Raw genomic sequence first — 24,417 nt, 5'->3', positions numbered from 1 at the left:
AGCAGCTATTTCAAAACGTGTCCTGGGTTAAAGCTGGTTTTGTAGAGGTTAGTTTCCGAGGATAACCCTGGGATGGGCTGTGAATCCAAAGTCAGCTGGAAGGTGGTTCGTGTTCTCATCGGAAGCTGTTTTCCCCAGAGACCAAACTGTTCTCAGTCAGGAATATGGGTGAATACACACACCAAGTAAGGCAGTCATGGCTTTTGGGAACAGAGCTGCACAGACAGACAGCCAGCCAGCAAAAAGCTGCAAAGGAAAAGTAGTTCTGCCCTCAGAATGTAGGCCAGGATGCAAACAGATTAATGGGTTTCAAGTTAAGCATGACAACCCTCCAACGTGGGGCAATCTCACATGCTCTTTATTTTATATTATGCAAACACAAGTTATACCAATTGAACCAAGTGACACTGATCACGCCTCTTAATCTGTACTTTCTACCACACTGTGGAACAAAGCTGTTTAATGATTCAAGCCAAGCTTTGCCTTGACTAGTGTTGAATCGGTCCACCTTCGGAGAGATTGAAGACATATACATGCGTGGGACATAGAGATCCGGCTCAGATCACAAGTGAGTTCTATTGGGTCCCACTACTGCACAAGTAGATACTGGATAGTGCAAGTCAACTCCCATAAAAACATCATTCAAGTGACTTACAGGAGTAATGGCACCACTGAATCTGAGAAGGCACCTCCAGCAGATTCAAGGCATTGGATACTGCAAAGGCTATGGGCCCTGACAATATCCTGGCAATAGTAATGAAGACCTGTGCTCCAGAACTTGCTGCACCCCTAGCCAAGCTACAACACTGGCATCTACCCAGCAATGTGTAAAATTGCCCAGGTATGTCCTGTGCATAGGAAGCGGGACAGGTCCTACCTGGCCAGTTGCCCCATCGGACTGCTCTCGGTCATCGGTGGGGTGGTGGAGGGTGTCATCGGCGGTGCTGTCGGGCGGCACTTGCTCGGAAGTGGCCTGCTCGGTGGTGCTCGGTTTGGGTTCTGCCGGGGCCACTCGGTTCCTGGCCTCGTTGCGGTCTTGGTTCAGGCATGGGCGGGGGGGCTGGGCTCCGGAGGTGGATTGGGGGTGGCTGCCCTTGACATCGGGGCGGCGTTTGGCCGGGTGTGGCGTTGAGGAGTCCAAGCGGGACTGAGTGGGAATCGGTGGGGGGGGGGGGCTCTCCCCTGGTTGGGGTCTTGCCTGGTGCGGGGGAGGATGGTTGTGGTTGTTGGGGGTCGGTCGTCTCGGCTCCAGGACTGCGGGTGTTCCTCGGGGTGGTGTCCTCGGCCCGATCATCTTCGGCTGCTTCATCGGTGACCTTCCTTCGGTTGTGGGGTCGGAGGTGGGGATGTTCGCTGATTGTGCAGTGTTCAGCGACTCCTCGGATGCTGGGGCAGTCTGCGTGGAAATGCAGCAAGACCTAGACAATGTCCGGGCTTGGGCTGGTAGGTGGCATTTGTGCCGCGCGGGGACCGTCTGCGGCGGTGGAGAGTCTGGCCGTCTACTCTTGACATTCAATGGCACTATGATTGCTGAATCCCCCACTAGCAACATCCTGGGGGTTAACATTGACCAGAAACTGAACTGGAGTAGCCATATAAATACCATGGCTGTAAGAGCAGGTCAGAGGTTAGAAATCCTGTGGCGACTAACTCACTTCCTGACTCCCTAAAACCTGTCCATCATCTACAAGGCACAAGTCAGGAGTGTGATGGAGTACTCTGCACTTGCCTGGATGGCTGCAGCTCCAACACTCGAAGCTCGACACCATCCAGGACAAAGCAGCCCGCTTGATTGGCACCCCACCCACAAACATTCACTCCCTCCACCACTGACGCATAGTGGCAGCAGTGTGTACCGTCTACGAGATGCACTGCAGCAATGTACCAAGGATCCTTAGACAGCACCTTCCAAACCTTGTGAAGTTCTTCATCCCTGGAACCATTCTCATGAATCTTTGCTGCACCCTTTCTTAAACCTTCACATCCTTCCTAAAGTGTGGTGCCCAGAGCTGGACACAAATATTCCAGTCAAGGGTGAACCAGTGTTTTATTGAGGTTTATCATAACTTCCTTGTTCTTGTACTCTGTGCCCCTATTTATATTCTTGATTACCTGCTTTCTCAACTTGCCTTACAACCTCCAATGATTTGGGCACATATACCCCCAGGTCCATCTGCTCCTGGACCGATTTTAGAATTGTACCCTGTAATTTATATTGCCTCTCCTGGTTCTTCCTACAAAAATGAAGTATTACACACTTTTCTGCATTAAATTTCATCTGCCACTTGTCTGTTCATACAACTATCCTGTCTATGTCCTCTTGAAGTTAATTACTATCCTCCTCACAGTTCACAATACTTCCAAGTTTTGTGTCATCTGCAAATTTTGAAATTGTGCCCCATACACCCAAGTCTAGGTCATTAATATAAATCAAGACGAGCAGTGGTCCTAAGACTGGCGGCACAGTGGCGCAGTGGTTAGCACCGCAGCCTCACAGCTCCAGCGACCCGGGTTCAATTCTGGGTACTGCCTGTGTGGAGTTTGCAAGTTCTCCCTGTGTCTGCTCCGGTTTCCTTCCACAAGCCAAAAGACTTGCAGGTTGGTAGGTAAATTGGCCAATATAAATTGCCCCTAGTGTAGGTAGGTGGTAGGGAAATATAGGGACAGGTGGGGATGTGGTAGGAATATAGTAGGGATTAGTATAAATGGGTGGTTGATGGTCGGCACAGACTTGGTGGGCCGAAGGGCCTGTTTCAGTGCTGTATCTCTAAACTAAACTAAACACTTATCAATTTAACGCCAAAATATGGTAGTTTTATGCTATGCACTTGGGCCCACTTGGAGGTGCGTAAAAGATGTCCAAACTTGTTTCACAAGGGACCCTCACAGCCAAACAGTGGCAATTTTGATCCCAACAGTCTGGGAAGGATTCAAATCAAGGTCCCAAAGGAGAACCATCAAAGTCCTAAGCCACAGTGTCATGCTGTACCATTCATCATGCCATTCATTCCACAAACCTTTCTTATCTGCCCTCAATTTCATCGAGATAACATCCGAGCCTGCATTCGGTTCACTCATTGCAAGAGCCCCAACATGATTGCCACTGATTAACTGAAAGGAGAGAAAGCCATTTAAACAGATGGAAACCCACTACGCAGCCCAACTGCAGAGTAGTGACAAGCACACAAGGGAGACCACTGTAAGAACAAGCTGCAGAATACAATACAAATCAATGGATTCACTTCTAGCTGTAATGTAATTACACAGATGATGGTTTAAAGATTTTTCTTCACTTGTAATCTGTTACACCCAATGCTGATTTGAAAGCCCTGCTTCTGCTGTTACTCAACAGCCCACTTCAATGGATTTTGTGTCACTTGAACATGCCATTTGCAAGAAGACACTTTTTTAAAATCCTTGAATTTTTTTTTTTAAAGAACTTTACTACCTTGTTTTGTTAAACTGCAGAAAGCTTGTTATGGAAGGATAATCCTGGAGCCTATCTTTACTCAGTTTCACCTTTATTGTACGAGTGAAAGGATTACAAACATGTAGCTCCTCACTCAAAACCCTCCACCAGTCTCAGTAAGTGCTTATAAGTGCTCAAATAAGACCCCAATTAACACCCTCCACCTGCATATAACCAAACAATTCATACACAATTAACAGTTATTTCCCTCAGATTATAACCTGGCTTCTTGTGTTACCTTGTTTTTTTGAACAGATGCAGAATATAGGGATTCAGGGAGAACAAGCTCAAATACCAACAACCTTTACGATACTTTGGTTATAATGTCAGTACTGCATCATATCTGCGATGTAGTTAATAATCGCTGCTGTCTGGTTAGACATGCTTTATCAGTCCAATAAGACTGATAATATGTTGCTTTTATATATACATTTTTAAAGTTGGAGTGCAGTATCCAGCACACCATAACCCTTGAGAACGGCAGTACTCTAGAAATAAACACAAGAATTGTCTAATGACTCCCATAAGCCTACTATGTGGAGCAGCAATTGAAATAAAAAAGTACATTCAAATAGAAGCCCTAAATTTACATTCTTTAACTGAGCAAACTTTGGGCCAGTTATATTATCACTTCAGTGTTGATGCAAAGTGGTTTTCAGTGCACACTGATGCAAAAGCAGGAGCACAAGCCAAGTGACGGAGGCAATATGAAGTCAGGAGGTGTGGGCCCAAAGCTAGGATGCAATCTTATGCTCCCATGCCTCCAGTCTTGTTGCAATATGGTGAAGCCAAGCAGAGCTGCTTTAACATGGCACAGTGCTCGCTGTATATCTGACAACGCAACTCAGATCTGTTAGCTGCTTGAGCCACTATCAAGGTACTTGTCTGAACTGGTATCCATACTGTAACTGGCCCCCTCAGAATTTGGGGTTAAAGGGCACTGGAGTTTATTTCTTGGATCCCTCTACAAAGCTTTTCTTTAGGTAATGAAGGCTGTCCTGTGAGCAAGTAAGGAATCGATCGGTATGATCCAGTAATTCAACTTAAGCATGGCTGGAGCTGCGCGTCAGTTGATGATATACCTTTGGTAAATATTTCTTCTTTTGCTCTTCGTTCCCATTTCTCACCAACTGATTGATGCACAGATTGGAATGAGCTCCGTAACTGAGGCCGATGGCAGCAGACACACGGCTTATTTCCTCCATAACAAGGACATGATCCAGGTATCCACCTCCAGCCCCTCCATACTCCACTGTAAGGCACCACAGAGATAGATGAATAAGATCACTAAGTTCACTGCAATAGTAACAAAATACTGCATACACTGCATCATCCATCCAAGGCAGACACTGTAATTTCATACATTACACACACTAGTGATGAGAATGTGGAATTCGCTACCACACGGAGTAGTTGAAGGGCAAACATAGATGCATTTAAGGGGAAGCTAGTTAAGTACATGAGGGATAAAGGAATAGAAGGATATGCTGATAGGGTGAGATAAGAAAGGTGGATGGAGGCTCATGTGGAGCACAAACAACATCACAGACCAGCTGAGCTGTAAGGTCTTTGTGTTGTAAATTCTGTGCAACTACAGCAGTACGCACATGTCATCAGATATTCAAGAACTCACTACAGTAATCATGCTGAACACACTATGTGCTCTGCTGCCTACAAGTCACATGCCAACTTAAACACACTGCAGTCCCATCCATCAGTAAACTCATTCAAACATTCAAAACAGCTGCAACACTAGCATCCACCCGGCAATGTGGAAAATTGCCCAGGTATGTCCTGTGCACAAAAAACAGGACAAATCCCCCAACCCGGCCAATTACCGCCCCATCAGTCTACTCTCGATCAGCAGCAAAGTGATGGAAATGTTCAAGAGTCAGAAGGTTGTAGGTTCAAGTTGCACTCCAGCACTTGAGCACATAATCCAGGCTGACCCTCCGATGCAGTATTGAGGGAGTGCTGCACTGTCAGAAGTGCCATCCTTTGGCTGAGAAGTTAAACCTTTGCGGGTAAACAAAAAAGATCTCAGCATTATTTCAAAGAAGAGCAGGGAGTCTTTCCCTAGTATTCTGGTCAACATTTATCCCTCAAACAAGATGATTAGGAACAGATTATCTGGGTATTTATCTTATTTGCTGGTTGTGGGAGCTTGTATTTTGCAAACTGGTTTCCACCTTGTATTCATATAGCAGTGACTACAACGCCATAGTAATTCAGTGGCAGTGAAGTGTTTTGGGACATCGTAAGGACATGAAATGTGCTATGTCAATGCAAATTCGCTCTCTTTTCTTCAAAGTTACTGCAATAACACACAAAATAGACACCACTACTACATCCTAATCCAAAAAAACACAAGCACACATCTGCTAAATATCTTCACCACACCAGCCCAATATACACACACATATGAGGACCACTTTGTTTTCTGCATGAAGTCCACACACCCAATGATTTACAAGGAAGACTGGAGGGTGGAGGGGCAGCTGTGTATGGGCATTTGCAATCATGTGGGGACAACACAGGCACAAGCCTGTGCCCTGCTATTCTGCATTACACTCTACTGTGATGTCACTTACTTAACAGTAAGATTTTTTTTTTTTAAGAGATACAGCACCGAGTCTGTGCCGACCATCAACCACCCATTTATACTAACCCTACTCATCCCCACCTGTCCCTATATTCCCCTACCACCTACCTATACTAGGGGCAATTTATAATGGCCAATTTACCTATCAACCTGCAAGTCTTTGGCTGTGGGATGAAACCGGAGTACCCGGCGAAAACCCACACAGACACAGGGAGAACTTGCAAACTCCACACAGGCAGTACCCAGAACTGAACCCGGGTCGCTGGAGCTGTGAGGCTGCGGTGCTAACCACTGCGCCACTGTCCCGCCCCTTTTCTTTCTTTTCTTTTGTTTTGAAGATATGAACTCATGTATGGCACTGTAGTGGTCATGTGGCTGGACCAGTAATCCAGAGATCACGAGTTCAAATTCCGCCATGGCAGTCTGAAAATTTAAATTTTGTTTCGAAAATTCCGGGAATAAAGCTGGTATCAGCAAGTGACATGAAGTTACAGGATTGTGGCAAAAACCCAATTGATTAACTAATGTCCTTGAGGGAAGGAAACCTGGTGTCTTTACCCAGTCTACACAATATGTGACTCCAGTCCTACACTAACATGCTGACTCTTAAGTGCCCTCTGAAATGACCTAATGAGCCACTCAGTTGTATCAAACCGCTAGTAGTTTAAGAAGTCGGCCCACCACCACCTTTCCATGGCAACTAGGGATGGGAAATAAATGTTGGCCTTGCCAGCAATGTCCACATCGCAAGTACTAATAATAATTAAGATGTTGGGGTGCAGTTGAACAGTTGCTAGCAGTCTTCCAGTACTTCATTCGAGTAGTCCTTCTTCATACAAAGACAATGAGTGTTGGCTGGCTATTCAGCCTGAATCATCTGATGTTTATGAATACATGTATAGAATGATACAGCATAGGAGGCCATTCAGCCCACCGTGCCTGTGACAGCTCTCTGAAAGAACTATCCAATTAGTCCCACTCCCCTACCTTTATCCCATAGCTCTGCTACTTCTTACTTTTCAAGTATATCTCCCATGCCCTTTCAAAAGATAACACTGAATCTGCTTCCGCCACCCTCTCGGGCAGTGCGTTCCAGATCACAACAACTTACTGTGTAAAAATGTTTTTCCTCTTCTCCCCCCTCCTTTGCATAGCAGTGTCACTGGACAACATTCAAAGTGGGAGCCTGTGCTAAACTGTGCCCCTTGCCTAACCCACTGATACTGACTTGAATTGTGGCTGCCCTGGCTGCGATCAACTATCTCAGCTCTGGTGAAAAATCAAACCTAGAACCTTCCTGTATGACTAAGTACTACACTGTAGAGTGCATTTACAGCCAAGTCTTTGAGTATACCAAAGATTCTTCAAAGCATTTTCAGAGCAAAAAAAACATTTTTCAATAGGCAAGTTAAATTGACAAAAGAAACAATAGCCCACCTACATTCAAAAATATTACAGGTGGATGCCCACAGAATGAAATCCGTACATTTATATAGCGCCTTATCAAATCTTCAAAACCTCTCAAAGCACTTCACACAGCTAATTCATTTTGGCACATGTCAGCCATTTTGTCCCAGACAAATGGCCAATTAATCTGTTTCACTGGCAGCTGTTTATTTGTTGACAGATTAATGTTGGCCAGGGCAGCTATTCTTAAATTGGGCCATATGATCTTTACTGTCCATGAGACAATCAGATGGGACCCTCGGTGGAGCAACTGATTCAAAGGATAACACATCTTGACAATGTAGCAATCCCTCAGTGCTGAACTGAAGTCTCAGTCAAGATTGTGTGCAGAAGTCCTTCTTTGTGAATAGGTGTTTAGTTAGCATCACAAAAATAGGAGCTGGAGTAGGCCATTTGGTCATTCAAGTCTGCTCCACCATTCAAGACCATGGCTGATTTTCTACGTCAACTCCACTTTCATGCACTATCTCCATATCCCGGGCACGCAACAATTATCTGATAATTACCGCTATGGATAGGAAAGCAGATGGGAGCTGAGGCTACCACAACTCACCGGGTGCAGTGATCCCAAGAACTCCAAGATCACCAAGCTGCTTCCAGAACTCCTAAACATCAAACAGGCAACATGGTGGTAAATCAAATCGATGCAAAGAATTTACCATCAAATTCAAACTGTGTCACACACTGGTGCATAAATCACTAGAGGATGTGCACATGTGGGATTTGCACAAGAAATTCTGCAGCACACTAACTGAAAATGTACTGGTGACATCGCGCCGTTTATTGATTGTCTAGCAATGAGGTACAGGCTGTAGTTTAATAATAGGATCAAACAATTTATATCCAGAATAATGGAAAGCTCGGCGTTAGGGCTGAAATCTGAAGATGGCATATATACAAAGTAACAGATGGTCTGGAGTGAATTACAGAATGCAGCTTAATTAAGTAGTTCAGAAAGAGAGAGGGGATAGATATTGGAAGAAGAGTTCCTTTGTGAATTTGTGGGGTGGGGGGGGGGGGGGGGGACAGGGGTGGGGGAGGCGTGGAGCAAGAGAGAAAACCACTTCCGTGAATGAAGGCAAGTCCAGACAAGTGACTCCTTGAACCAAAGCCGAAGAGGGAGGCATGAGGAAGGGAGCAACATTACCTTCATAAAACAGGAAAAAGAACGGTGCTTCCATGAAACAGGGGAGGGATGAGAGAACAGTACTTTAGTAAAACCAGGGATGGAGGAGAAGATGAAATGGAGCCGGAGGGAGTGAAGGCAGCCTCCGTCAAACGGGGTAGGCAGGACAGAGAACTGCCTCCATGAAAAGGGGCAGGAGGGATGGTAGAAGTATCTGCATGGAACAGGGCAGGAGGGAGGGAGGGAGATGTGCTTACATGAAAGGAAACAGGAGGGAAGGAAGATTGCAAACATGGATTTCAACACTGTGAGGATAGTGGAAGGAGGAAGCACATGTTGGATGACACAGCTTGACTTGAGAAAGGAGAGGTTCACAGGACCAGTGGCCATAGTGTTGTATTAAATAGAGAAGGTCATGAAAGTTTGTAATGGACAAATGGTAGAAGAGAGATCAGGATTGTGTACATGATGGCAGATCTTTTCCAGTATCATGTCTAGGAGTCTATCCAGATACAGGAGCAGTATTCACACCTCACGTGGTTAAGAGCTTTTGAGGAGCAAACAAATGTTTGGCATGAAAGAGGAAATCAAATTTCTTGGGAATTGGCTTTAGCAATGGAGGAAATCCATGTTCTGTTTGAGCTCAGAGTGGACAGCGAGGTCAGGATATAAATAGATGCAAAAAAGGGTTGAGCCAAAGATAAGATTAGGAAATAATATAAAGATACTGTATGAAGAATTGAAGGATTATAGAAGAGACCAAGATGTGGAATTCAAATGTTGCACTGCAAGCACAGAGAATATTGAGTGCTAAAGACTTGTAATCTGAAGGAAGCTGCTGACTGTATAATGCAATCATCAGCAAAAAGATGGATAGAGTTGAAAGATGAGAACAGACCAGTAATGATAGGAAGGAACAGAGCAGGGGAACACAGACCTAGAGAAACACTGAATTAATGGAAAGAGTCAGAGGATGAGCTATTCATTAAAGCAGATTTTTAATTACAGCAATTTGACAGGAAACTAGATTTCAATGACCTTAGGCTGTACGATAATGTGTTTAGAAGTGCCTGCTACCAAAGCTATTAAGAGTTTTGGAAATATTGAAGGCAATGACAGATGATTCATGAAAGTGTCAAGAGAACAGTTCCACAGGTATAGTACAAGTGTAGAGGCCATGCCAAAAACCAAATCAGCAACCAGTGAGCAGGCCAGAACCTTTAAAATGATTGACAATTTGAGAGTCAACACCAGTTTCCATAACTTTAGAAAGTACCAGCCCTAGTGCAATGGGATAGGAATTTGCACGTCCTCTGAAGGCACAAACAAGAGCCCTGAAGGGTGTGTTGCCTAGCCGGTGTCAGGTTAAGGGATATCTCAAGGTGGCTGGAGAGGAATTTTAAAATGCAGTTGTCGTGGTCCATGTAGGAACAAACAACATAGGTAGGAACAGGAGGGGAGATCCTGCTGAGGGAATATTAGGAGCTAGGAGAGAAATTAAAAAGCAAGAACCTGAAGGTAACAGTCTCTGGGTTATTGCCTGAGCCACATGCACACTGGCAGAGACAGGCAGATCAGGAGAATTAACACATAGCTAAAGGGCAAGTGTGGAAAAGAGGGGTTCCTTTTCACATGACACAGGCACCAGTACTGAGACAGGAAGAAGCTGTACCGATTGGACAGGATCCACCTGAATTGGAATGGGACCAGTAGTTTTTTTTGTTTGTTTAGGGGATGTGGGCTTCGATGGCTAGGCCAGTATTTATTACTCATCCCTAATTGCCCTTGAGAAGGTGGTGGTGAGCTGCTTTCTTGAACCGCTGCAGTCCTTGGGTGTCGTACACCAAACAGTGCTGTTAGGAAGGGAGCTCCAGGATTTTGACCCAGTGACAGTGAAGGAACGGCAATATAGTCCCAAGTCAGGATTGTGAGTGGCTTGGAGGGGAACTTGCAGGTGGTGGTATTCCCATGCAGCTGCTGTCCATGTCCTTTGAGGTGGTAGAGGTCACGGATTTGGAAGGTGCTGTCTAAGGAGCCTTGTTGAGTTGCTGCAGTGCATCTTGTAGATGGTACACATTGCTGCCACTGTGCATCGCTAGTGGAGGGAGTGAATGTTTGTAGATGGGGTGCCAATCAAGCAGGCTGCTTTGTCCTGGATGGTATTGAGCTTCTTAAGCGTCGTTGGAGCTGCACCCATCCAGGCAAGTAGGGAGTATTCCATCACACTCCTGACTTATGCCTTGTAGATGGCGGACAGGATTTTGGGAGTCAGGAGGCGAGGTGCTCGCCGCAGGACTCCTTGCCTCTGACCTGCTCTTGTAGCCACGGTATTTATAAGACTACTCCAGTTCAGTTTCTGGTCAATGGTAACCCCCAGGATGTTGATAGTGGGGGATTCAGCGATGATAATGCCACAGAATATCAAGGGGAGATGGTTAGATTCTCTCTTGTTGGAGATGGTCACTGTCTGGCATTTGTATGGCGTGAATGTTACTTGCCATTTATCAGCCCAAGCCTGGATGTTGTCCAGGTCTTGCTGCATATGGGCATGGGCTACTTCAGTATCTGAGGAATCACGAATGCTGCTGAACATTGTGCAATCATCAGCAAACATCGCCACATCTGACCTTATGATGGAGGAAAGGTCATTGATGAAGCAACTGAAGATAGTTGGGCCTAGGACACTACCCTGATGAACTCCTGCAGTGATGTCCTGGGACTGAGATGATTGACCTCCAACAACCACAACCATCTTCCTTTGTGCTAGGTATAACTCCAACCAGCGGAGAGATTTCCCCAATTTCCACTGACTCCAGTTTTGTTACGGCTCCTTGATGCCATACTCGGTCAAATGCTGCCTTGATGTCAAGGACAGTCACTCTCACCTCACCTCTAGAGTTCAGCTCTTTTGCCCATGTTTGGACCAAGGCTGTAATGAGGTCAGGAGCTGAGTTGCCCTGGCGGAACTCCAACTGAGCATCAGTGAGCAGGTTATTGCTGAGCAAGTGCTGCTTGATAGCACTGTCGACGACACCGTCCATCACTTTGCTGATGATCAGGAGCAGACTGATATGACAGTAATTGGCTGGGTTGGATTAGTCCTGCTTTTTGTGCACAGGACATACCTGGGCAACTTTCCACATTGCTGGGTAGATGCCAGCGTTGTAGCTGTACTGTTACAGTTTGGCTAGGGGCGCGGCTAGTTCTGGAGCACAAGTCTTCAGTACTATTGCCGGAATGATGTCAGGGCCCATAGCCTTTGCAGTATCCAGTGCCTTCAGTCGTTTCTTGATTTCACACGGAGTGAATTGAATTGGCTGAAGACTGGCATCTGTGATGCTGGGGACCTCAGGAGGAGGCAGAGATGGATCATCCACATAACACTTCTGTCTGAAGATGGATGCAAATGCTTCAGCCTTGTCTTTTGCACTGATGTGCTGGGCTCCCCCATCATTGAGAATGGAGATGTTTGTGGAGTTTCCTCCTCCTGTCAGTTGTTTAATTGTCCACCACCATTCACAACTGGATGTGGCAGGATTGCAGAACTTAGATCTGATCTGTTGGTTGTGGAATCACTTAGCCCTGTCTATTGCATGCTGCTTCCGCTGTTTGGCATGCAAGTAGTCCTGTATTGTAGCTTCATCAGGCTGACACCTCATTTTTAGGTATGCTTGGTGCTGCTCCTGGCATGTCCACCTGCACTCTTCATTGAACCAGGGTTGGTCCCCCGGCTTGATGGTAATGGTAGAGTGGGGGATATGCCGGACCATGAGGTTACAGATTGTGGTTGAATATAATTCTGCTGCTGCGGAAGGCCTACTGCGCCTCATGGATGCCCAGTTTTAAGTTGCTAGATCTGTTCGAAATCTATCCCATTTAGCTCGGTGCTAGTGCCACACAACACGATGGTGGGTACCCTCAGGGTAAAGACTGTGATGAGGAGGAATTTCTTCACTCAGAGGGCGGTGAATCTCTGGAATTCTCTGCCCTGGAGGTCTGTGGAGGTTCAGTCATTGAGTATGTTCCAGACAGAGAGTGATAGATTTCTACATATTAAAAACATCAAGGGTTACGGGGATAGTGCAGGAAAATGGCATTGAAGATCAGCCATGATCTCACTGAATGGCGGAGCAGGCTCAAAGGGCTGAATGGCCTACTCCTGCTCCTATTTCTTATGTATCACAAGGTTGGGACTGATAATGCAGACTTCACATCCACAAGGACTGTACGGTGGTCACTCCTATCAATACTGTCATGGACAGATGCATCTGCAACAGGTAGATTGGGGAGGATGGGGTCAAGTAAGTTCTTCCCTCTTGTTGGTTCCCTCACCATTTGCCACAGACCCAGTCTAGCAGCAATGTCGTTTAGCACTCGGCCCGCTCAGTCAGTAGCGGTGCTACTGAGCCAATCTTGGTGATGGACATTGAAGTTCCCCACCCAGAGTAGGTTTTGTGCCCTTCCAATTGGTATTCAACATTGGGAAGCACTGATTCATCAGCCGAAGGGATGCGGTAGATGATAATCAGCAGGAGGTTTCCTTACCCATGACTGACCTGATGCCATGAGACTTCACGGGGTCCAGCGTCAATATTGAGGATTCCCAGGGTAACTCTCGCCTGACTATATGCCACTGTGCCGTCACCTCAGGAATGGTGACGGTGGTATCAGGGACATTGTAAGGTATGATGCTGTATGACTATGTCAGGCTGTTGCATAACTGGGCTGTGGGATAGCTCTCCTCATTTTGGCACAACTCCCCAGGTGTTAGTAAGGAGGACTTTGTAGCGTCGACAGGGCTGGGTTTGCCATTGTCGTTTCCTGTGCCTAGGTCGATGCCGGGTGGTCCATCTGGTTTCATTCCTTTTCTTAGACTTCGTAGCAGTTTGATACAACTGAGTGGCTTGCTAGGCCATTTCAAAGGGCATTTAAAAGTCAACCACATTGCTGTGGGTCTGGAGTCTCATGTAGGCCAGACCAGGTAAGGACAGCAGATTTTCTTCCCTAAAGGACATTCGTGAACCAGATGGGGTTTTTACAATAATGGTTTCATGACCATCACTAGACTAGCTTTAAATTTCATATTTACTAATTGAATTCAAATTCCACCACCTGCCGTGGTGGGATTCAAACCTATATCCCAAGAGCATTAGCCTGGGGCTCTGGATTACTAGTCAATATCCTAGGAGAAAGGGTAAATTGGGAAGTGGAGAAGACTTTAAACAGGTGACAGGGATGATGGGATCTACAAGAAATTAACTGATTAGGGAAGACATTTTAGTGTTGGAAAGAGGGGATGTCCTTGAGGGGGCAAAGACAGAATCCACTTGGAGAAGCAAAAGAGTATGATCACGCTACTGGGGGTACGCTACAGGCCTCCAAATAGTGAGAGAGAGAGAGAGGAGAAAATCAGAAGGGATATCAGAGATGTGCAAGAACCAAAGACTGGTGATATTGGAGGACTTTAATTACCCAATATCTCATACAGTATAAATGTGTTGTTTTCCCTTACATTGGTATTCTTGTGAATTGTCCTGATGAGTGCAAGATGAAAAGCTTCAACAAAATGTCTCTATTTTCAACAATACTCAAGATTGGGATAATGTTACTTGAAAGGGAAAGGAGTGAGAGGACTTTCTGAAATGTGTTAAGAACTTCCTTGACCTGCATGTTCGCAGCTCAACTAGAAAGGAGGCATTGCTGGATCTGGTGCTGAGAAATGAGATGGGCCAAGTGAGGGACCAGTTGGGTAAGAGTGATTATAGTATTGCAATTATCTAGAGCCATGGTGAAGTACTCTTACCATAAAGGAAGTGCAACAAAAGTTCACCAAACTAATTCCTGGGATGGAGGGAGTATCCTATGAAGAAAGATTAAATAGACTCGGCCTTTATTCTCTAACGTTTACAAGAATGAGACGTGATCTCATTCAAACATATAAAATTCTTACAGGGCTTGACAATGTTGATGCAGGAAGTATCTTTCCCTTGGCTGGGGGAGTCCAGAACTAGGAGACAGTGTCTCAGAATAAGGGGCAGGCCATTTAGGACTGAGATGAGGAGGAATTTCTTCAGAGGGTGGTGAATCTCTGGAACTCTCTGCCCTGGAGGCTCAGTCATTGAGTATGTTCAAGACTGAGATCGATACATTTCTACATATTAAAAACGTCAAGGTTTAGGGGGATCGTGCAGTGGTGTTGAAGTAGAAGATCAGCCATGATCTCATTGAATGACGGAGCAGGTTCGAAGGGTTGAATGGCCTACTCCTGCTCCCATTTCTTATGTTCTTATGTATCACAAGGTTTAGACTGATAATGCAGAAAAGCAAGAAACGATATACGGTAGAACAGCTAGATTGGAAGAGGGCTAATTTCAATGTGATGAGAAGGGATCTAGCCAGGGTAAAATGGAACCAAGGGCTGGCAGGAAGAGCTGTATCAGGGTTATCTTTAAAGAAGGGAAGCGTCAGATACAGGTTAGGTACATTCCAACAAGGGCAAAAGGTAGGGGAACCAAAAACAGGGCTCCTTGAATGACGAGGGAGATAGAGATTGTGATGAAACAAAAAAAAACAGGGTGTATAATGCACGTCAGGTGAATTCTTCAAGTGAGAATCAGGCCATATACAATAAGTTGAGAGAGGAGGTGAAAAGGAGAACAAGACTGGCAAAGAGAGAATGAGAATAGAATGACAGTCAACATAAAAGGGAACCCAAAAATCTTCTACCAGCATGTAAATAGTAAGCAGGTAGTAAGAGGTGGAGTGGGGCTTATTAGGGACAAAGAGGATAACACATGCTTAGAGGCACAAGACAAGGCTAGAATACTTAATGAGTACTTTGTATTTTACTAAGTACTTTACTTTACTACGGAAGAGGAATCTGACCAAATATCAGGAGAAGCGGAGAGAGTAGAGGCAATGGATAGGGTGAAAATTGAGAGGGCGGAGGTACTGGAAAGGTTGGCTATGTTTAGGGTAGATAAGTCACCTGGATCTTGAAAAACACAGTAGAATTTCAAAATTTGCCAATGATACCAAACTTGGAGGCACAGCAAACGGTGAGGATGATAGAAACCACCTGCAACAGGACATAGATAGGCTAGCAGACAAGTGGCAGATGGAATTTAATACTGATAAGTGTGAGGTGACGCATTTTGGCAGAAGGGATAGGGTGAGGCAATATAGGCTTAATGGCACAGTTCTAAAGAGTGTGCAGGAACAGAGGGATCTGGGGGTGCATGTACATCGATCTTTGAAGTTGGCAGGAGAGAATGGTTAGTAAAGCATACGGTACCTTGGGCTTCATAGATGCACTGAGTTCAAAAGCAGGGAAGTTATGCTGAACACAAGAAACAGGAGCAGGAATGAACCTTTATAAAGCTCTGGTTAGACCCCAACTAGAGTACTGCGTCCAGTTCTGGTCACCACACTTCAGGAAGGATGTGAGGGTCCTTGACAGAGTGCAGAGGGGATTTACTAGAATGGTTCCCGGAATGGGGGATTTTAGTTACAAGGTTAGGTTGGAGAAGCTGGGATTGTTCTCCTTCGAGCAAAGGAGATTGACAGGAGGTTTGATAGAGGTGTACAAGATTATTATAGGCTTAGATAAGTTAGAGAAGGAAAAACTGTTCCCATTAACTGATGGTACAAGGACTAGGGGACACAGATTGAAGGTTTTGGGAAGAGATGCAGGGGGAAGGTGAGGAAGAACTTTTTTACGCAGCGGGTGATAATGATCTGGAACTCGCTGCCCACGAGGGTGGTGGAAGCAGAGACAAGCGATGATTTCAAAAGGAAATTGGATGGGCACTTGAAGGAAATAAACTTGCAGGGCTACGGAGATTGAGCAGGGGAGTGGGATTGACTGATTGCTCTGCTGAGAGTCAGCATGGTCTCAATGGGCCAAATGGCCTCCTTCATTGCCATCAATGACTCTAAATAACAACCTAAATGGAGTAAGAGGAGCAAAGAAATCTGGGAGTATATATACACAAATCACTAAAGTAGTGATGCTGGTCAATAAAGCCATAACAAAAGCAAATCAAGCACTAGAGTTTACTTCGAAAGGGATAGAATTGAAAAATGGAGAAGTTATGTTAAACTTGCATCAAATCTTGGTCAGACCACACTCGCAGAGTTCTGTGCACAGTTCTGGTCTCCGTATTTCCATATCATAAAGGGGATATAGAGGCATTGGAGAGGGTGCAAAAAAGATTTACGAGGTTGATACCCAAACTGTGACATTATATCTATCAGGAAAGGATGAACAGACTGGGTCTCCTTTCTCCTGTAGAGAGGAAAGTCAGGGGTGACCTAATAGAGGTCTTCAAAATTATGGAAGTTTTAACAAAGTAGATGAAGAGGCTGTTTCTACTTTTGGGGAAGAGCAAAACTAGATGCCATCAATATAAGAAAGTCACCAAGAGATCAAATAGGAAATTCAAAAGAAACTTCTTTGCCAGAGAGTGGCGCGAACGTGGAACTCACTACAATAGGAGGTATTTGTGGTGAATAGTATAGATGTACTTAAAGGGGAAGCTAGATGGACATATGAAGGAAAAGGGAGTAGAGGGTTATGCTGGTAGAGTTAGATGAGGAAGGATGGGAGGAGGCTCGGTCCGAGCATAAACATGGACTGGTTGGGCCGAACAGTCTGTTTCTGTGCTGTAGATTCTATGCAATTCTATGTAAAGAGCATTTCACTTTCCTAGTAAATACAAATTTCCAAAAGAAAGGAAAGGGTGGACTGAGATTATAACAGTATAGGACAGGATAAGTTAGAAGCCACGTCTTGAGGTCAACGGTAGAGACACTGTGAGGACCAGAAGTTTTATCAGAGACACCAGGTAGAAATAAAGCGCAATGTTGATCAAACTAGTCAAACAATAATGAAGCAATGGAAGAAGGTTCTTCACCAATATTAGAGCTGGAGGGGTAAAAGAAAAAGTGAACCAAAAGGATCATTATTCTGTTGAAGAACAATAAGAACTGTATCAGGATCAAAGAGGAGTGCAAAGTGGAACAGCTTCATCAAAGGATCATTAGAAGTGGTTGCTGGGGTAAGGAGACATTCATTGATGCTTCCTTACAATAAAGTTTTCAAGTAGCTGTTATCACTGGATTATAGAGGTTACTAATAGAGGTAGAGGCAGCTCGGGATGCTTCAGACTCAAACATCTAAATGCGGCAGGATTTTGTTTTACTGCACACAACAATGCAAAATGTAGAAGTGAAGTTGGAAAGGGTGAAGTCTGAAGCATTCCAAGCCAACTTTAACCTCTATTGTAACTTCTGGTTCTTAATCAATCAGAACTTTCATATATTACATTATATCAATGTCCAGTTTTAAACGCTCAGATGTAAGGGAATGATTTCTATACAAGGGTATGAGCTACACAATGTGCCTTTACCTTCAACTCTGGGAAGTCATTCTTCTGGTCGATATCCTGGGCTTTGGGAGTAAGGTGATCCTGGCAAAATTTTTGAACCATCTGCCGAAGCTAATTAACAAAGAAGGAAAAGAAGAAACAATGGGTCAATTCTGGAGTTTAAAGGTTACTTAGAAAACACTGAGGTAGAGTTTTATCTTCACTGTGTGGAGTGCAAAGAGGAGAATTTGGCTGGGACAATCACACTGAATTTAATGGAAGAGAAATCCAGTAGGTTCTGTAAGGGGTGTGCTCTCCTGCCCAAGGGACTTTCCTTTCTGCACTCTGCCCAGATGTTTCAAAATGACCTATTAGCTTGACATCTGTAGTTGGGAAAATGCTAGAATCTATTACAAAGGATGTGATAACAGGACATTTAGAAAATAATGGTAGGTTTGTGCAGAGTCAACATGGATTTATGAAAGGGGAATCATGTTTGACAAACCTGGAGTTTTTTGAGGATGTAACTAGCAGAACAGGTAAGGGGGAGCCAGTGGATGTGGTGTATTTTGATTTTCAGAAAACATTCAATAAGGTCCCACACAGGAGGTTAATAAAATTACAGCATATGGGATTGGGGGTAATATACTGGCATGGATTGAAAATTGATTAACGGACAGAAACAGAGAGTAGGAATAAACGGGTCATTTTCAGGTTGGCAGGCTGTGACTAGTGGAGTACCGCAAGGATCGTGCTTGGACCCCAGCTATTCACAATCTATGTCAATGATTTGGATGTGGGACCAAATGTAATATTTCCAAGTTTGCTGATGACACAAAACTAGGTGGGAATGTGAGTTGTGAGGAGGATGCAAAGAGGTTTCACGGCAATTTAGACAGGCTAAATGAGTGAGCAAGAATATGGCAGATGGAATATAATGTGTAAAAATGTGAAGTTATCCACTTTGGTAGAAAAAACAGAAATGCAGAGTATTTCTTAAATGGAGAGAGATTGGGAAATGTTGATGTCCAAAGGGACCTGGATATCCTTGTTCATGAGTCACTAAAAGCTAACAATGCAGGTGCAGCAAACAATTAGGAAGGCAAATGGTATGTTGACCTTTATTGTAAGAGGATTTGAGTACAGGAGTAAAGATGCCTTGTTGCAATTGTATACTGTCTTGGTGAGACCACACTTGGAGTACTGTATACAGTGTTGGTCTCCTTACTTATGGAAAGATTCACTTGCCATAGAGGGAGTGCAACGAAGGTTCACCAGACAAATTCCTGAGTTGGCAAGATTGTCCGAAGTGAGATTGAAGAGACTGGGCCTGTATTCTCTAGAGTTTAGAAGAATGAGAGGTGATCACATTGAAAATTTTTTTCAACCGGGTAGATGCAGGAAGGATGTTTCCCCTGGCTGGGGAGGGGGGGGTGGGAGTCTAGAACCAGGGGGTCGCAGTTTCAGAATGAGGGCAGTCCGTTTAAGGACTGAGATGCGGAGGATTGTCTTCACTCAAAGTGGTCAATCTTTGGAATGCTCTCCCCCAGAGAGCTGTTGAGGCTCAGTCATTGAATATATTCAAGACAGAGATCGAAGGATTTCTAGACATTAAAGGCACCAAGGGATATTGGGAATAGTAGGGGAAAATGGCATTAAAGTAGATCAACCATGATCTTGTTGAATGGCAGAGCAGGCTTGAAGGACCAAATGGCCTACTCCTGCTCCTATCACAATCTACTCCGCAATGTTAGTCAGTGAGCACTCTGTGAAAGAAGGGACAATATACTGCTACTTGCTTATCACTACTCTGTCCAGATCTAGACTAGAACATAAAACATGAACAAGTAAAGTCCACTCCTTCCAATACGTCTGCATTAAGGCTAACCTGTTACACTCTAACTCAGGTTTTGTGCCTGCCGATACATGAGGAATGGACACCTGGGGAGGGTACCAGGGGGCAGTTAAAAGAACTATTCACGTCCAGGAGAGGTGGGGTAACAGAGAACCGATGGGGGTGGGGAGGCAATGAACTTAAGAAAACCGCATTAGAAAACTCTACGCTGTGACAGGTAGAGTCTGTTTTCAGACAAGAGTAAGCTTAAAACGGCAGTGTTGTTGCCAAGAAAGGTCATAGGTCAGCTCATCACAGCCAGCCAATGGCAGGCTTGAAACAGCAACACGCCCCAAACAATAAAAATAAAAGCTGCAGGCTCCAGAATGTAAAGCAAAGCCTTCGCTTACACAATCTCTCTCATTGCCAAGTCCAGGCTTATCACTCAGCTCTCCCAAATCAACCACCTCACTAGGATTACTAATCCTGAACTCTTCCCCACCTCCCCTGCCCCCAACCACCAACTCCCCCGCTCATGGTCTGCTAGTGCTTTCACAGTTTTAAAAGCAAATTCTGACATTTAAAAGCAAATTGCACAGGGTGATACCAAGTGCAAGGAAGGTGCCTCTCCATGGGGAGCAGAGGGGACAGTCACAGCAACTCACTGAAGGCTATTCTTCCTCAGTTCCTAACAGGATCTTTCATAGAAGTTGTAGAGGCCTGAAGCAAGACCAGAATTGAGGTTTTGTACATGGGTTGGTCAGTGGTGGAGTGAAGTGGGGGGGGGAGGGGAGGTTGTTGGGGCACATTGCAGGACCCTACTGGATGAGGAAAAATAACTAAAATCACACAGCACTCTCATAGAATGTTTTTTTTTTGTCATATTATGACCCTTTAAAAAAGGTTTATTTTTTTAACCTACAATATTAAATAAGATGCTTAAAATTTAAAAGCAGGGTCTTAAAGGAGCAAGAAGTATCCGTTCACCTTCAGTTACACAATCAGAGGGCAGACTGAAATTCAAGCAAGTTCATAGGTCAGCTCACCACAACCAGCCAATGAGAAACTGGAAACAGCAGCACACCACGCCCCCAACCCACTTCCAACCAATGAAAAGAAACCTGCAGGCTCCAGAACATGATGCAAAATCTTCACTGACACAACCTCTCTCACTGCTGAATCTCGGTTCATCACTCAGCTCTTCCAATCAACCACCTCATCAGAATTACCATTCTAAATATGATAATGAATGAATGAAAATATCATTATAATCAATGTATTTATTTGACCTTGCTCCAATTTTCACCATGCTTAAAAAAATATAAATGCAATCAAGATTTTATAAATGCAATCAAGATTTTATAAAAGCAAAATGCTGCAGACTCTGGAAATCTGAAATAAAAACAGAAAGCACTGGAAATACTCAGCACTTTGCCAGTTCTGATGAAAGGTCACAGACCTGAAACGTTAACTATGTTTCTCACTCCACAGATGCTGCCAGACCTGAAGGTTTTATACAAGTTGAGAGTGTGCACTTCACATTGGGTGATCAACATGGTGCACTCTGCACATAACCCTTGCCCTTAGTTTGGCAAGCTCATGTTTTATTGTGTATCTCACATGATTAGCCCTGTTTAATGTACATTCTGGGGAGGTTCATGTTCCCTATCAGAGCACGCAAACCTCACCAGTGACACTCAATTGTTGATCATATCTCTGAAATTCTTCTTCTTCTTTGGCCTCCTTATCTCGAGAGACAATGGATAAGCGCCTGGAGGTGGTCAGTGGTTTGTGAAGCAGCGCCTGGAGTGGCTATAAAGGCCAATTCTAGAGTGACAGGCTCTTCCACAGGTGCTGCAGAAAAATTTGTTTGTCGGGGCTGTTACACAGTTGGCTCTCCCCTTGCGCCTCTGTCTTTTTTCCTGCCAACTACTAAGTCTCTTCGACTCGCCACACTTTAGCCCCGCCTTTATGGCTGCCCGCCAGCTCTGGCGAACGCTGGCAACTGACTCCCACGACTTGTGATCAATGTCACAGGATTTCATGTCGCGCTTGCAGACGTCTTTATAGCGGAGACATGGACGGCCGGTGGGTCTGATACCAGTGGCGAGCTCGCTGTACAATGTGTCTTTGGGGATCCTGCCATCTTCCATGCGGCTCACATGGCCAAGCCATCTCAAGCGCCACTGACTCAGTAGTGTGTATAAGCTGGGGATGTTGGTCACCTCGAGGACTTCTGTGTTGGAGATACGGTCCTGCCACCTGATGCCAAGTATTCTCCGGAGGCAGCGAAGATGGAATGAATTGAGACGTCGCTCTTGGCTGACATACGTTGTCCAGGCCTCGCTGCCATTGAGCAAGGTACTGAGGACACAGGCCTGATACACTCGGACTTTTGTGTTCCGTGTCAGTGCGCCATTTTCCCACACTCTCTTGGCCAGTCTGGACATAGCAGTGGAAGCCTTTCCCATGCGCTTGTTGATTTCTGCATCTAGAGACAGGTTACTGGTGATAGTTGAGCCTAGGTAGGTGAACTCTTGAACCACTTCCAGAGTGTGGTCGCCAATACTGATGGATGGAGCATTTCTGACGTCCTGCCCCATGATGTTCGTTTTCTTGAGGCTGATGGTTAGGCCAAATTCATTGCAGGCAGCGCAAACCTGTCGATGAGACTCTGCATGCACTCTTTAGTGTGAGATGTTAAAGCAGCATCGTCAGCAAATAGGAGTTCCCTGATGAGGACTTTACGTACTTTGGACTTCGCTCTTAGACGGGCAAGGTTGAAAAACCTGCCCCCTGATCTTGTGTGGAGGAAAATTCCTTCTTCTGAAGACTTGAACGTATGTAAAAGCAGCAGGGAGAAGAAAATCCCAAAAAGTGTGGGTGCGAGAACACAGCCCTGTTTCACGCCACTCAGGATAGGAAACAGCTCTGATGAGGAACCACCATGTTGAATTGTGCCTTTCATATTGTCATGGAATGAGGTGATGATACTTAGTAGCTTTGGTGGGCATCCAATCTTTTCTAGTAGTCTGAAGAGACCACATCTGCTGACGAGGTCAAAGGCTCCCCGAATATCAGGGACTGCACTCCCCACAGGCTCTGCTCCTCCTGGTAATCCTTGGCACTTTCCCATGTAAACCAGAGGGTGCACCCACTGAGAAGACAGGGTCTCCTTGCTGTGTACAGTTCCCTGGGTACCAGTAACACTCAAACATCTGTCACATGCGAGACTCGGTAGGAAGCTATTTGGCTATGAATAGACATCACAGTCAAGGTGTTTCCAGGTGAAATAATGATTTACTTGCACTTCTTTCAATTTAGTATACAGTGTTTGCTGCTCACAATGTGGTCTCCTCTACATTGTGGAGACCAAACACTGATTGGACGATCACTTTGCAGAACACCACAAGTGTGACCATAAGCTCCCGATCCCCGATCATTTTAATTCTTCATCCCACTCCCATCCTGACCTTTGTCCTTGGCCTGGCCTCCTACAGTGTTCTAATGAAGTTTGAAGAACAGCACCTCCCCCTTCAATTAGGCACTTTACAACCTTCCAGACGCAACATTTGAGTTCAACAATTTCAGATCATAACCACTGCTCCCATTTTTTTCCGACCGCAGCTGTTGGGAATGGATTTGCTTTTCACATTCACACCTCCTCTCGACACATCTTTTGTTTCTTTACTTGTCCCATTACCATCTCCTTTTGCCTTACACTATCACCCCTTTTGTCATTTAATCTCTCCTGCCTTCCACACCGTCACAGACCTTCCCCATTGTTCTTTCCCTCCTCCCCCGGCTCTGTATTTGCTTAAAACCTGGTAAATCTCTAAATTTTTAAAATTCTGACAAAAGCTCTCTTCACAAATGCTGCCAGACCTGAATATTTTCAGCAATTTTCTGTTTATATTTCTGCTTGCTTATTTCTAGTTAGCGCCTGGTTACCTGCCCCCGGTTAGCGCCTGGTTACCTGCCCCCGGTTAGCGCCTGGTTACCTGTCTCTGCTCCTCGGTCAGCCCGTTAACCACGTCATCGAGTGAATGCAGAGTGCTCATGAGCCTGTGACCGGGACAGAGCGCTCGGTAGCCGGGCTGCAGTCCAGCGGCCACCTGTCGCCATCTGAACGTCGGTAAAATCGCACGAAAAGCGGCCATGACCAACTGAACACTGCCCCCGGCGCTGCGAGGAATTCAACAGTCCGAACACAAAACCCAGTTCCCCCCCCCCAGCCACACACTTCCGGAAACAGGGCACCCGGACCCAAACCGCTGGAGCACACTTCCTGTACATACGTTGCGATGGAGCCCTGCGCTCCTCCTGGCCCCAGAGCGGAGCAGCAGTCTGGCTCCCTCCGGGCCCCAGCGTGCAGCAGCAGTCTGGCTCGCTCTTGACCCCAGAGTGGAGCAGCAGCCTGGCTCCCTCCTGGTCCCAACGTGGAGCAGTATTGCCAGCTTAGCGACACCAATACAGATAGCCCTGTACCACAAACTGTTAAGAGTCATAGAGTTATGCAGCACAGAAACAGGCCCTTCGGCCCATCTTGTC

The 24,417-nt window shown here is 45.3% G+C and overlaps 1 protein-coding gene across 2 annotated transcripts in view; it reads right to left on the bottom strand.

Annotated features, from left to right (window-relative positions):
* The window catches only part of ivd (isovaleryl-CoA dehydrogenase), a 47,599-nt gene extending 23,506 nt beyond the window's left edge, over nucleotides 1–24,093 (bottom strand). For both annotated transcript variants that reach the window (XR_010975741.1, XM_068039621.1), the window contains exons 1-5: nucleotides 23,868–24,093; nucleotides 18,075–18,164; nucleotides 8,092–8,143; nucleotides 4,552–4,721; nucleotides 3,018–3,111 (exon numbers count right to left, since the gene is read on the bottom strand). Coding sequence is in view for 1 of the 2 variants with exons in the window: in XM_068039621.1 (XP_067895722.1) it covers nucleotides 3,018–3,111; nucleotides 4,552–4,721; nucleotides 8,092–8,143; nucleotides 18,075–18,164; nucleotides 23,868–24,026 (565 nt within the window). In the remaining variant the exon portion in view is untranslated. The remainder of the gene's footprint in view (nucleotides 1–3,017; nucleotides 3,112–4,551; nucleotides 4,722–8,091; nucleotides 8,144–18,074; nucleotides 18,165–23,867) is intronic.
* Nucleotides 24,094–24,417: the final 324 nt, after the last annotated feature.

The sequence above is a fragment of the Heterodontus francisci genome, chromosome 9, assembly GCF_036365525.1.
Source record: "Heterodontus francisci isolate sHetFra1 chromosome 9, sHetFra1.hap1, whole genome shotgun sequence".
In the NCBI taxonomy this organism is placed as follows: domain Eukaryota; kingdom Metazoa; phylum Chordata; class Chondrichthyes; order Heterodontiformes; family Heterodontidae; genus Heterodontus; species Heterodontus francisci.
The sequence above is the reverse complement of the archived record's forward strand: the minus strand, read 5'-3'. Positions and strand labels throughout refer to the sequence as shown.